Genomic DNA, 12,327 nt, shown 5'->3' with positions numbered 1-12,327 from the left:
GTTTGAAGGGAGCGAGGGGAAAGGCCTCCCGCCCCCGGCCCAGTATTCGGGGACTTTCAGAACCTCCCAGAGATGGTCAGGGGGCTTTTGGAAACATCATGGCAGGAATCAAACATCAAACGACTGATATTTCTGAATGGCCACAATTTCTTAAGAAACATTCTGAAACACTGGAGACGAAAATGCTTAAAGAGCAGGCAAAATCTGTCAAGTGGCATTCGGGAGTTACCAAAGCATTCGGAACCTCTTGGCTCTGCGGTCTATTCAAAGGTCATAAGTCTGGAAGATCCTGACTTCAGTTCAGTCACTCAGTCGTGTCTGACTCTTTGCAACCCCATTGACTGCAGCATGCCAGGCCTCCCTGTCTATCACCAACTCTCAGAGTTTACTCAAACTCATGTTCATTGAGTCGCTGATGCCATCCAACCATCTCATCCTTTGTCTTCCCCTTCTCTTCCTGCCTTCAATCTTTCCCAGCATCCGGGCCTTTTCAAATGAGTCAGTTCTTTGCACAGGTGGCCAAAGTATTGGAGTTTCAGCTTCAGCATCAGTCTTCCAGCGAATATTCAGGACTGATCTCCTTTAGGATGGACTGGTTGGAGCTCCTTGCAGTCCAAGGGACTCTCAAGAGTCTTCTCCAACACCACAGTTCAAAGGCAGTCAATTCTTCTGCGCTCAGCTTTCTTCACAACTCTCCTATCCCTACACGACTACTGGAAAAACCATAGCTTTGACTAGACGGACATTTGTTGGCAAAGTAACGTCTCTGCTTTTTAATATGCTGTCTAAGTTGGTCACAGCTTTTCTTTCAAAGATCTATTCTGCCTTCGCCTAACTCCAAAAGGCGACTTGTCCACACAGTTCCTCGACTATTTTCGGAAGTGTTCGGGGTAGGCACGAGAGAAGGCGCCCTCTGGCGGCGGAAATTATCACCCTTTCCACCCCTCCCCAGCCCCGGGGTTGGGCCGGCACGCGCAGACGCAGTTGCGCGCCGGCGGCCGTTCAGACCGGATGTGGTTGCTGCTGAGGTCACTTCCGGCGGGTGACGGTGCGGACGGGTCAGAAGCGTAGAGGCGGCGGCAAAATGGCGGCGCCTGAGGAGCGGGATCTAACCCAGGAGCAGACAGAGAAGCTGCTGCAGTTTCAGGTAGCAGCGAGCACTCGGTGCAGCGAATGTTGCCGCGGGCTAGGGAGTGGGTCCCTAGAGGAGCCCAGAACCCTGCTCAGATTGGGCCCGAGATTCTTCTCAGACCAGCAGACGGCCCCCTCCCCCCCAGCCGCCAACTGCCCTGCTAGGTGCCCCCGGTCTCCGAACCTCTGTCTGTCCCCGGCCTTCCAGGAATGGCTGCGGCCAGACCTGCTCTCGCTGTCTCTCATCAGAGGGTTAGCTCTTCACGTTCCCCTTAGCAGTGCCCGTCCTCAGCCATCCTTTCCAACCAGGTTACCGGTTGTACCCTCTCCGCCCACGACTCCGGATCCGCTGAGATGCTTAATCCCCACCGTGGAGTGGGCCTCGTTTCGGGTCTCTGTTAGAGCCTTTCACCAACTTCCCATGCCATTTCTGCAAACATTTATTGAGGGCTTTTTAGGTGCCAGGTCCTGTGTTGGGCGCTTTGGTAGGATGGGGGCAGGAATGGCCCCCACTCTAAAAGCGTGGGAGGACAGCTCGTATTGAAACAATGCAGTGTTGTAAATGTCATCTGTGCCTTCTGACGGGGTCTATTTCCTGAAGCTGATTCCTGGACTCACGCACTTGACTCTGCTTGAGGATGGATGGATGGTACACTTGCTGCAGTCCGCCTCGTTTTAGTGGATGTGTAGGTTAAAAACTTTTGACACTAAACACCTTATCCCTGAGCTGGAGAATCCGGTTGGAGGAAACTTAGGTTCCCTTGGCTCTGTGTTACCCTAATGGGTACCAGTTTATTTCTGCAGTACATTTCTTAAGTGTTTACTCCCTAAGGACGTTGTGGAGATCACAGTGAATTTTTGTATGTTTAAAGGGCTTCATAAACAGTAAACTTCTCTCAAACAGTATTGCAACTGTTAATCCTTATTTAATTTAGGGTAGAATTAAAGTTAGTGGTACACTTATTTCCTAATATAAACTGTGCTAAGTATTCATTAATTACGCGATATTTATTAAGAACTGTAGTGCTCAGGCAGTAACACCAAATGGTTAGAATACCACTTATTGAGTGTGGTGTTGTAAGTACTTTGATAAAACACTTAGCATGCTAATGTATTTTATACAAGAGTTTACTTGTTTAATACAGCAATTATATTTCATACAATGGCCCTATGAGATTCATATAGTTACAATCTCTATTTTAAAAAAAATGAGGGATATGAGGCTTAATAAGTAACATGCCTAGTTTACACAACTAGTAGGTTATGGTGTCAGATTTAAAACCAGGTCGGTTGAATTTCCTCGGCATTTCCTGAGTTCTCGAGGTGATGCTATACAGCACGTGGAAGCAGCAGTGTGCAACTGAAAGTGGAATGCCCGTGCCCTAATAAGTCTCCCCCCAACTTTTTGTAAGTTCTAGGTTTTCTGTGGTTTCCTTGATTTCACTGCAGTTAATTTTGAAGTGTTTTCTCTTAAATCACGCAGTGCGTTGGAAGCCTATAGATTGGAAAATACTGCCACAGAAGTAGTTGACTTTTCAGTGGAGTTGAGTAGAGAAATTGATGACAGCAGATTAGAATTAGAATGAATAAAGAGCGGACAACTCGCTTCCGCTTCCTAGTAGACCGCTAATTTCAGAGTTTTGTTTAACTTTGGGAAATCATTTTATTCCTTACAACTCTTGAGGGATAAGCCCCCACATGGTTTTAAAGTGTAATGAGGTAATGTGAACCATAAGTCTACTAAGTCTATTCCTGGAAGGACATGAATATGTGGTAGCATTTCTGAGATAAAGTGCATGGGAATCTCTGTTTTTGTCTTCACTGGATATTTCTATCAGTAAGAGAGGTGAGTAGCAGGTTAGAATTGTATTAAGATTGCTTTATTTAATAAGGCAAGTACACTTTGCATTTGTGTGTTCTCTAAGCAATTCTTGGATCAGGTTCACCATCTGGATTACCATTAATACTCTGAAATTTACTAGGTGTCAAACATTATACCAGGTATTTGATGTACGTTAATTCTTTTAAACCTTTCATAACACTGTAAGGTGTTAACTCCAATTCAATTAATGAAGAAACAGGTTCTGTGAGGCCAGGTAAATTGCTGAAGTAGTAAGTGACAGAGATTTAGAAATCCATACCCATAGCCATCTTGCCTATAAGTTAATGGAGAAGCGAGATATATACATAAATAATGGATATTTTCAGTATATTAGTGCTCATAAGTATAATAAACATAGTGGTATAAACCAAGTGCTGTGGAAATTTAGGGAGTAATAGTATTGATGAAGGTGGGAGGGGTAAAGAAGATGGCTTAGTAGTTACCATTAAGTTTCTACTGTGCCTCAGGCATGGTGCTAGATAGTTTATAACCATTATGCTTAATTCTCACAATAGCCTTATAAAGGTGCCACAGGTGGTATGCCTCCTAGGTAAGGAAATGGGTCTATTGAAGTATTTTCTCCAGATAATTAAGCTATTAAGCAGTGGGGAAGGAATTAGAATTAGAAATCTAGTGGGTCTGGACCTGAACTTAAAGGCTGGATTCCTTTGCCACTTTGTTCTTTGCCACTTTGAAGGAGGAATGAACTAACTGGAGGTGGGCAGGAATATGTTCAGAGCTGAGGTATGACTATGAAATAATGTGGAATGTGTTTGTTGTGATGGATTTGGAGAATTGGAAGTTGAAAATAAGACTGGAAAGGTAAATTAGAGCCAGATTTTGGAGGCCTTTCAGAGCAGTGTTCAATGGTTTAAAGTTTAATCTGTAGGCATGAGGAGCCACCAAAGGTTTTTTCTAACTCTCTAGTGGAATAACACTGGGTTTCAAGTTTGCTTCACTAAAAGCATGGAGCATGTGCTTGGACTCTCCACAGGGATCAGAACAGGATGACACCGCTAGGAGTCAGTTTTTAATATGTTGCTTCATTTTATGTATTGAAATTAGCAAAAAGTGAAATATTTTGGGAATCTCACGTTTCTTCTGTTTCACCTTTTTTGTGACATGTGATTTGATTGGAACTCCTTAGGGTATATTTAGCAGGTTCTGAGTCCGTCTTATGTCTTTTAAGATTTTTCTAGTTATTTTCTCCTCTTTGTTTTGGATCTAGTTGAATATGAATAACTGATGCCATATTTGTTTTAGGCTGCTTCAAATGGGAAATAATGGGTTTTTTAGAGGAGCTAATGCAAATATGGGGAAGGTCATTTGTATTGAAGTCCATTTTTCCAAATTTCCAAGTGTAGCAGACTTCCCTGGTGTACTGCCTGGTGTACTGCCTTGCGGTTGTTGTTTGAACACCTGGAGAAGAATGACGTGGGCAAAGAGAAGGGACTGAAGGAGCTATCCATGGCCAGTAGTTCTTTTCTTCTTGTACAGGAGTATGAAATTTGAGATTTGAAGGTGTTTTTGTTTTTTGTTGTTTAAACACTTACTGGGCTTCCATGGTGGCTCAGATGGTAAAGAGTCTCTGCAATGCAGGAGACCCAGGTTCAATCCCTGAGTTGGAAAGATCCCTGGTGAAGGTGATGGCAACCCACTCCAGTATCCTTGTCTGGAAAATACCATGGACAGAGCAGCCTTGCAGGCTGCAGTCCATAGGGTCAGAGTTCGACACGGCAGACTTGAGTGACTAACACACACACACACTTAACTGAACATTTACTTTATCCACAGTGGTCTAGATGCATTGTATCATTAAGTCTTCCCAATAAGCATGGTGTAGGTTCTGGTGTTGGTGAGTAAACTAGGATCAGGAGATAGTTTACCTAAGCTTAGTGTTGAGCTTAGAATCCAGAAGTCTGGTTCTCTTTCCTGTCACCTAACACTACCTCTCTGGCTTTAGGTTTTGATTTTGTTTTCAACTACAGGTGAGTGAATAGGGCCAGTAGAAATAGTATGGGACACTTTTAAGACAGAGAACACAATAAAGTCCAAGAGTGATTCTAATCCTGGAAGTCATTGCTAACGTGAATTCTCTTAATCTCCTCTACATGAAGATGGACTTTTTAAGGAAAATGGAAGAAGAATCCCCCAAAGTGGGAATGAACAAGGAGCACCATTCTCTCACTTCCATACCCACAGGTATGAGAGAGAAAATGGGAGAGAAAAATACTCAGAGGGAGTATTTTTAGGGAAAAGCCAAGCTTCAGTTAGAACATGAAAGTGGAGGAAGTGCTCAGGGAATTTAAGGATGGATCTAGGGGATATAGCTGATATAGCAGGGCTTTTAATTCTAAACAGAATCCTAAAAATGTGCTAGACTACTTTCCAGGAAGTTTTGGCAGCCCACAGTCTCACTGAGAGGATGTGAGATGACCTGTTTCTCCACATCCTTGCCAGCATTGGATGGTATCTTCTCAGATTTTGTCAATATGATTAAATTTTCAGAGTCCTTATCTCAATTTGCATTTCTAGTGATAATGGTAGTTATAATTCTTGATTTTTGTTTTGCAGTGACTTGAGTTTGAACAGCTAATGCAAGCACTTGTTTTAAGCTATTTCAAATGGAAAAGAGTGGGGACATAAGAGTGACAGATTGGCTTATCAGCCTCTGTTTTTAAAAAATAGAGATAATGCATGTGTCCCATGTTACATGGAAGCTATGTTTTCTGGTTGCTGAATAAAATGTGCCGATTTTCAATTTCATTGTTTTATAAACTCCTAATTGTCGATGAGATTGAAGTTCTTTTGGCTATTTATGGTTAGTTATTATATAAGTTCCCTGTTTATCCTTTGTTCACTTTCTTTTGGATTAATTGAAATTTTCTTATCCGTTTGTACAAGTTCTTTATACTGGACTTGTATAACATTTTATTTCATGACATCATTTATCTTTGCTTGTTATCTTTTCACTTCAGTTCAGTTCAGTTCAGTCGCTCAGTTGTGTCCGACTCTTTGCAACCCCATGAATCACAGCACGCCAGGCCTCCCTGTCCATCACCAACTCCCAGAGTTCACTCAAACTCATGTCCATCGAGTCGGTGATGCCATCCAGCCATCTCATTCTCTGTCGTCCCCTTCTCCTCCCGCCCCCAATCCTTCCCAGCATCAGAGTCTTTTCCAGTGAGTCAACTCGACGCATGAGGAGGCCAAAGTATTGGAGTTTAAGCTTTAGCATCAGTCTCTTCACTTACCCTTGTGTAAAATTGTCATCTGATTGCCTTTTTGTTCTTTCTGGCCTTTTGATTGTCTATTTTGTGTAAGAATGCCTTCCACGTAATGAGGTTATACAAATGTTCTCTATTGTTTTCAAAATATTTTACAGATTTATTTTTTATATCAGGTCTTTAATCCATATGGAATTAATTTTTGTATATATGAGATGAGAAACCAACTTCACATTTTTCCAGTAAAGCCTAGGTTAGCTAAATAGTCAGTTCCTCTTCCAACTGATTTGAGTTGTCCTCTTTATCATACTTCTCAATAAGCTATTTGCTAGTAGCATTACAGAATTAATAATACCAGCTTTATATCAAATTTTAATATCTGAGAGGACAGGACTCTTTCTCTATTCTTTTTTTAAATTATTAGTAATTCTTACAAGTTCTTTCATGTACATTTAAAAATCATTTTGTGCAACCATGGAATTACAGAAATTGCTTAAAATAATATATTAATTTGGGACTAGTTGAAGTTCAGGAACATGTCACATGTCCTTTAAAATATTTTTGGTAACTTTCGTTTAGATTTTTGTACGTTCCTTATTAAACTTACTCCTAGGTATTTTGTAGTTTTGGTCACCTTGTGAATGGGATACCTGTTTATTTCTAAGTGGTTACCAATAGAAATATTATGGAATTTTGTATATTTATCTAGATTTTTTTTTTAATCTAGATTTTTTTAAACTTTATCTTCTGTCCAGTTTCTTATCATGTTTTCTGATCATTACTAATTTTCTAATGGCTAATTTTCTAGTTTTATGTCGGGCTATTTTAATAGTTTTATTGAGATATAATTCACATATCATAAATTAACCCTTTTAAAATTATAAATTAATCCTTTTAAAGTATGCAGTTCAGTGGTTTTAGTATATTTACAAAGTTGTGCCATTATTACCGCTGTTTACTTGCGGAGCATTTCTATCACCTCAGGAAGAAACCCATTACCAGTCACTCCCCATTCTTTACTTCTAACCCCTGGTAACCACTAATCTATATTCTGTCTCTGTGGATTTTGCCAGTTCTGGCATTTGGTATTAATGGAATCATATGCTAAACAGCCTTTTGTGCCTCACTTCTTTCATTTAGCATAATGTCAAAATTCATCCATATTGTAGCTGGTATCAGTACTTCATTATTTTTTATTGCCAGTAATATATCCTTGTGTGGAGAAACCACATTTTGTTTATCCATTCTTCAGTCGATGGCCATTTGTATTGTTTTCACTTTTCAGCTTATTAGTGTTGCTACAAATTTGCATACCAGTTTATATCGGGACATGTTTTCATTTCAACTAGGACTAGAATTGCTGGGTCACATGGTAACTTTAACTTCTTGAGAAATTGCCAAACTTTTTTCAAAGCAGTTATACCATTTTCCCTAGAAATAGTATGTGAAGGTTCCTGTTTCTCCACATCCTTACTAACATTTGTTAATCATCTTTGAAACCGTCCTAAAAGTGTGAGATGTTTGTTGCTTGTTTTGATTTGCATTTCCCTGATGATGTAAGAGGAGAGTGAAAAAGTTGGCTTGAAGTTCAACATTCAGAAAACTAAGATCATGGCATCTGGTCCCATCACTTCATGGGAAATAGATGTGGAAACAGTGTCAGACTTTATTTTTGGGGACTCCAAAATCACTGCGGATGCTGATTGCAGCCATGAAATTAAAAGATGCTTACTCCTTGGAAGGAAAGTTATGACCAACCTAGATAGCATATTAAAAAGCAGAGACATGATTTTGCCAGCAAAGGTCCGTCTAGTCAAGGCTATGGTTTTTCCCGTGGTCATGTATGGATGTGAGAGTTGGACTGTGAAGAAAGCTGATCGTCGAAGAATTGATGCTCTTGAACTGTGGTGCTGGAGAAGACTCTTGAGAGTCCCTTGGACTGCAAGGAGATCCAGCCAGTCCATTCTAAAGGAGATCGATCCTGGGTGTTCATTGGAAGGACTGGTGCTAGAGCTGAAACTCCAATAGTTTGGCCACCTCATGCAACGAGTTGACTCACTGGAAAAGACTGATGGTAGGAGGGATTCGGGGCACGAGGAGATGGCTGGATGGCATCACCGACTTGATGGATATGAGTTTGAGTGTACTCCGGGAGTTGGTGATGGACAGGGAGGCCTGGCGAGCTGTGATTCATGGGGTCACAAAGAGTCGGACACGACTGAGCGACTTGAACTGAACTGAATGACCTAAATAATGATGAAATCTTTTCTTATGCTTATTGGCCATTTAGGGCTTCCCTGGAGACTCAGATGGTAAGAAATCTGCCTGCAATGCAGGAGACCCAGGTTCAATCCCTCGGTCAGGAAGATCCCTGGAGAAGGAGATAGCTACCCACTTCAGTATTCTTGCCTGGAAGAATTCCATGGACAGAGGAGCCTGGCGGGCTGCAGTTCACGTGGTAGCAAGAGAGTCGGTCAGGACTTGGCAACTAAACAAAAAAGATGCTGAATTTAGTTCCATCTGTTACGCAGTAAATCCTTGTTGCTTGTCTATTTTATGTATGGTTCAGTTCAGTTCAGTCACTCAGTCGTGTCCGACTCTTTGCGACTCCATGAACCGCAGCATGCCAGGCCTCCCTGTCCATCACCAACTCCCGGAGTTCACCTAAACTCATGTGCATCGAGTGGGTGATGCCATGCAGACATCTCATCCTCTGTCGTCCCCTTATCCTTCTGCCCCCAATCCTTCCCAGCATCAGGGTCTTTTCCAGTGAGTCAACTCTTCTCATGAGGTGGCCAAAGTATTGGAGTTTCAGCTTTAGCATCAGTCCTTCCAATGAACACCCAGGACTGATCTCCTTTAGGATGGACTGGTTGGACCTCCTTGCAGCCCAAGGGACTCTCAAGAGTCTTCTCCAGCACCACAGTTCAAAAGCATCATTTCTTCGGCGTTCAGCTTTCTTCACAGTCCAGCTCTCACATCCATACATAACCACTGAAAAAACCATAGCCTTGACTAGACGGACCTTTGTTGGCAAAGTAATGTCTCTGCTTTTTAATATGCTATCTAGGTTGGTCATAACTTTCCTTCCAAGGACTAAGCGTCTTTTAATTTCATGGCTGCAATCAGCATCTGCAGTGATTTTGGAGCCCCAAAACATAAAGTCTGACACTGTTTCCCCATCTATTTGCTATGAAGTGATGGGACTGGATGCCATGATCTTAGTTTTCTGAATGTTGAACTTTAAGCCAACTTTTTCACTCTACTCTTTCACTTTCATCACAAGGCTCTTTTTTAGTTCTTCACTTTCTGTCACAAGGGTGGTGTTATCTGCATATCTGAGGTTGTTGGTATTTCTTCCGACAGTCTTGATTCCAGCTTGTCCTTCCTCCAGCCCAGCATTTCTCGTGATGTACTCTGCGTGTAAGTTAGATGAGCAGGGTGACAGTATACAGCCTTGACATACTCCTTTTCCTATTTGGAACCAGTCTGTTGTTCCATGTCCAGTTCTAACTGTTGCTTCCTGACCTGCATATAGGTTTCTCAACAGGCAGGTCAGGTGGTCTGGTATTCCCGTTTCTTTCAGAATTTTCCACAGTTTATTGTGATCCACACAGTCAAAGCCTTTGGCATAGTCAATAAATCAGAAGTATGGTAGTTTGTAACTTTTAATCCCATTCTCCTACTAATTTATCTCTCATCTCTCTTCTTAGAATTCCTTTCCCTTTTGGTAATCATGATTCTGTTTCTGTGTTTGTATATAGATTCATTTGTATTATTTTTAGATGCCATAGATAAGGGATATGATATTTATCTTTTTCTGTTCAGTCGCTCAGTCGTGTCCGACTCTTTGCAACCCCATGAATCACAGCACGCCAGGCCTCCCTGTCCATCACCAACTCCCGGAGTTTACTCAAACTCCTGTCCATTGAGTTGGTGATACCATCCAACCGTCTCATCCTCGGTGGTCCCCTTCTCCTCCCGCCTTCAATCTTTCCCAGCATCAGAGTCTTTTCAAATGAGTCAGTTCTTTGCACAGGTGGCCAAACTATTGGAGTATCAGCTTCAACATCAGTCCTTCCAATGAACAGTGGTCAGTGATCAGTCCTTTCAATGCTCAGTCCTTCTGGCCATGTGGGGATACCCCATGTCCAAGGTCAGAGAAACCCCAGTAAGACGGTAGGTGCTGGAGTGGCTGTGAGGAGATACCCCACGCTCAAGGGCAAAGGAGAAGCCCCAGCAAGACGGTAGAAGGGGTGATATCATGTTTAGAATCAAACCCCATTCTCGCCAGATACTCCTAGAAGCCTCAAACAAACCATGTGCGCACCAGGTCCCAAGGACCCCACAGAGACAGAACTGTGTTTGAGCATCTCCTGTGGAGGTATGGGTCAGCAGTGGACTCCCGCAGGGACAGGGGCTCTGGGTGTGGGTATGGCATAAGTCCTCTTGGAGGAGGTCGCCATTAACCCCACCATAGAACTACCAGAACTTGCACAGGACTGGGAAATAGACTGTTGGAGGGTACAACAGAACCTTGTGCACCAGGACCCAGGAGAAAGGAGCAATGACGCCACAGGAGACTGTCTCAGACTTGCTTGTGGGTATCCGGGAGTCTCTGGCGGAGGCATGGGTTGGTGGTGGTCTGCTGCACGGTTGGGGGCACTGAGTGTAGCTGTACATGCATGGGATCTTTTGAGCGAGGTCACCATTATATTATCACTTCATGGGAAATAGATGGGGAAACAGTGGAAACAGTGTCAGACTTTATTTTGGGGGGCTCCAAAATCACTGCAGATGGTGACTGCAGCCATGAAATTAAAAGATGCTTACTTCTTGGAAGGAAAGTTATGACCAACCTGCTGCTAAGTCACTTCAGTCGTGTCCGACTCTGTGTGACCCCGTAGATGGAAGCCCACCAGGCTCCCCCGTCCCTGGGATTCTCCAGGCAAGAACACTGGGTGGGTTGCCATTTCCTTCTCCAATGTGTGAAAGTGAAAAGTGAAAGTGAAGTCGCTCAGTCGTGTCCGACCCTTAGTGACCCCACGGACTGCAGCCTACCAGGCTCCTCCATCCATGGGATTTTCTAGGCAAGAGTACTGGAGTGGCTTGCCATTGCCTTCTCCAACCTAGATAGCATATTAAAAAGCACAGACATTACTTTGCCAACCAAGTTCCGTCTAGTCAAGGCTATGGTTTTTCCAGTGGTCATACATGGATGTGAGAGTGGGAGTTGGAGAAGACTCTTGAGAGTCCCTTGGACTGCAAGGAGATCCAACCAGTCCATTCTAAAGGAGATCAATCCTGGGTGTTCATTGGAAGGACTGATGCTAAAGCTGAAACTCCAATACTTTTGCCACATCATAGGAAGAGCTGACTCACTGGAAAAGACTCTGATGCTGGGAGGGATTGGGGGCAGGAGGAGAAGGGGACGACAGAGAATGAGATGGCTAGATGGCATCACCAACTCGATGGAAATGAGTTTGAGTGAACTCTGGGAGTTGGTGATGGACAGGGAGGCCGCGTGCTGTGGTTCATGGGGTCGCAAAAAGTCAGACACTACTGAGCGATTGGACTGAACTGAACCATTATTTTCATTACCTCCACTATAGTTTGGCCTCAGGTTAATAGCAGGGAGGGAACACAGCTCCACCCATCAACTGAAAATTAGATTAAAAATGTACTGAGCATGACCTCGCCTATCAGAACAAGACCCAGTTTCCCCCTCAGTTAGTCTCTCCCATCAGGAAGCTTCCATAAGCCTCTTATCCTTCTCCATCAGAGAGCAGACAGACTGGAAACCACAATCATAGAAAACTAACTAGTCTAATCACATGGACCACAGCCTTGTCTAACTCAGTGAAACTAAGTCATGCCATGTAGGGCCACCCAAGACGGATGGGTCTTGGTGGAGAGTTCTGGCAAAATGTGGTCCACCGGAGAAAGGAATAGCAAACCACTTCCGTATTGCCTTGAGAACCCCATGAACAGTATGAAAAGGCAAAAAGATAGGACACTGAAAGATGAACTCCCCAGGTCGGTAGGTGCCCAGTATGCTGCTGGAGATCAGTGGAGAAGTAACTCCAG

At 43.1% G+C, this 12,327-nt stretch overlaps 1 protein-coding gene across 3 annotated transcripts in view; it reads left to right on the top strand.

Moving 5' to 3' along the window:
- Window positions 1-1,043: 1,043 nt before the first annotated feature.
- The window catches only part of FAF2 (Fas associated factor family member 2), a 71,104-nt gene continuing 59,820 nt past the window's right edge, over window positions 1,044-12,327 (top strand). For all 3 annotated transcript variants that reach the window (XR_008686572.2, XM_055431469.2, XM_055431468.2), the window contains exon 1: window positions 1,044-1,147. Coding sequence is in view for 2 of the 3 variants with exons in the window: in XM_055431469.2 (XP_055287444.1) it covers window positions 1,085-1,147 (63 nt within the window). In the remaining variant the exon portion in view is untranslated. The remainder of the gene's footprint in view (window positions 1,148-12,327) is intronic.

Source organism: Moschus berezovskii, chromosome 8 (assembly GCF_049115385.1).
Source record: "Moschus berezovskii isolate FMDL1 chromosome 8, NW_MosBer_1.0, whole genome shotgun sequence".
Classification (NCBI taxonomy): Eukaryota; Metazoa; Chordata; class Mammalia; order Artiodactyla; family Moschidae; genus Moschus; species Moschus berezovskii.
Note: the sequence above shows the minus strand (reverse complement) of the source record. Positions and strands in the feature narration are given on the sequence as shown.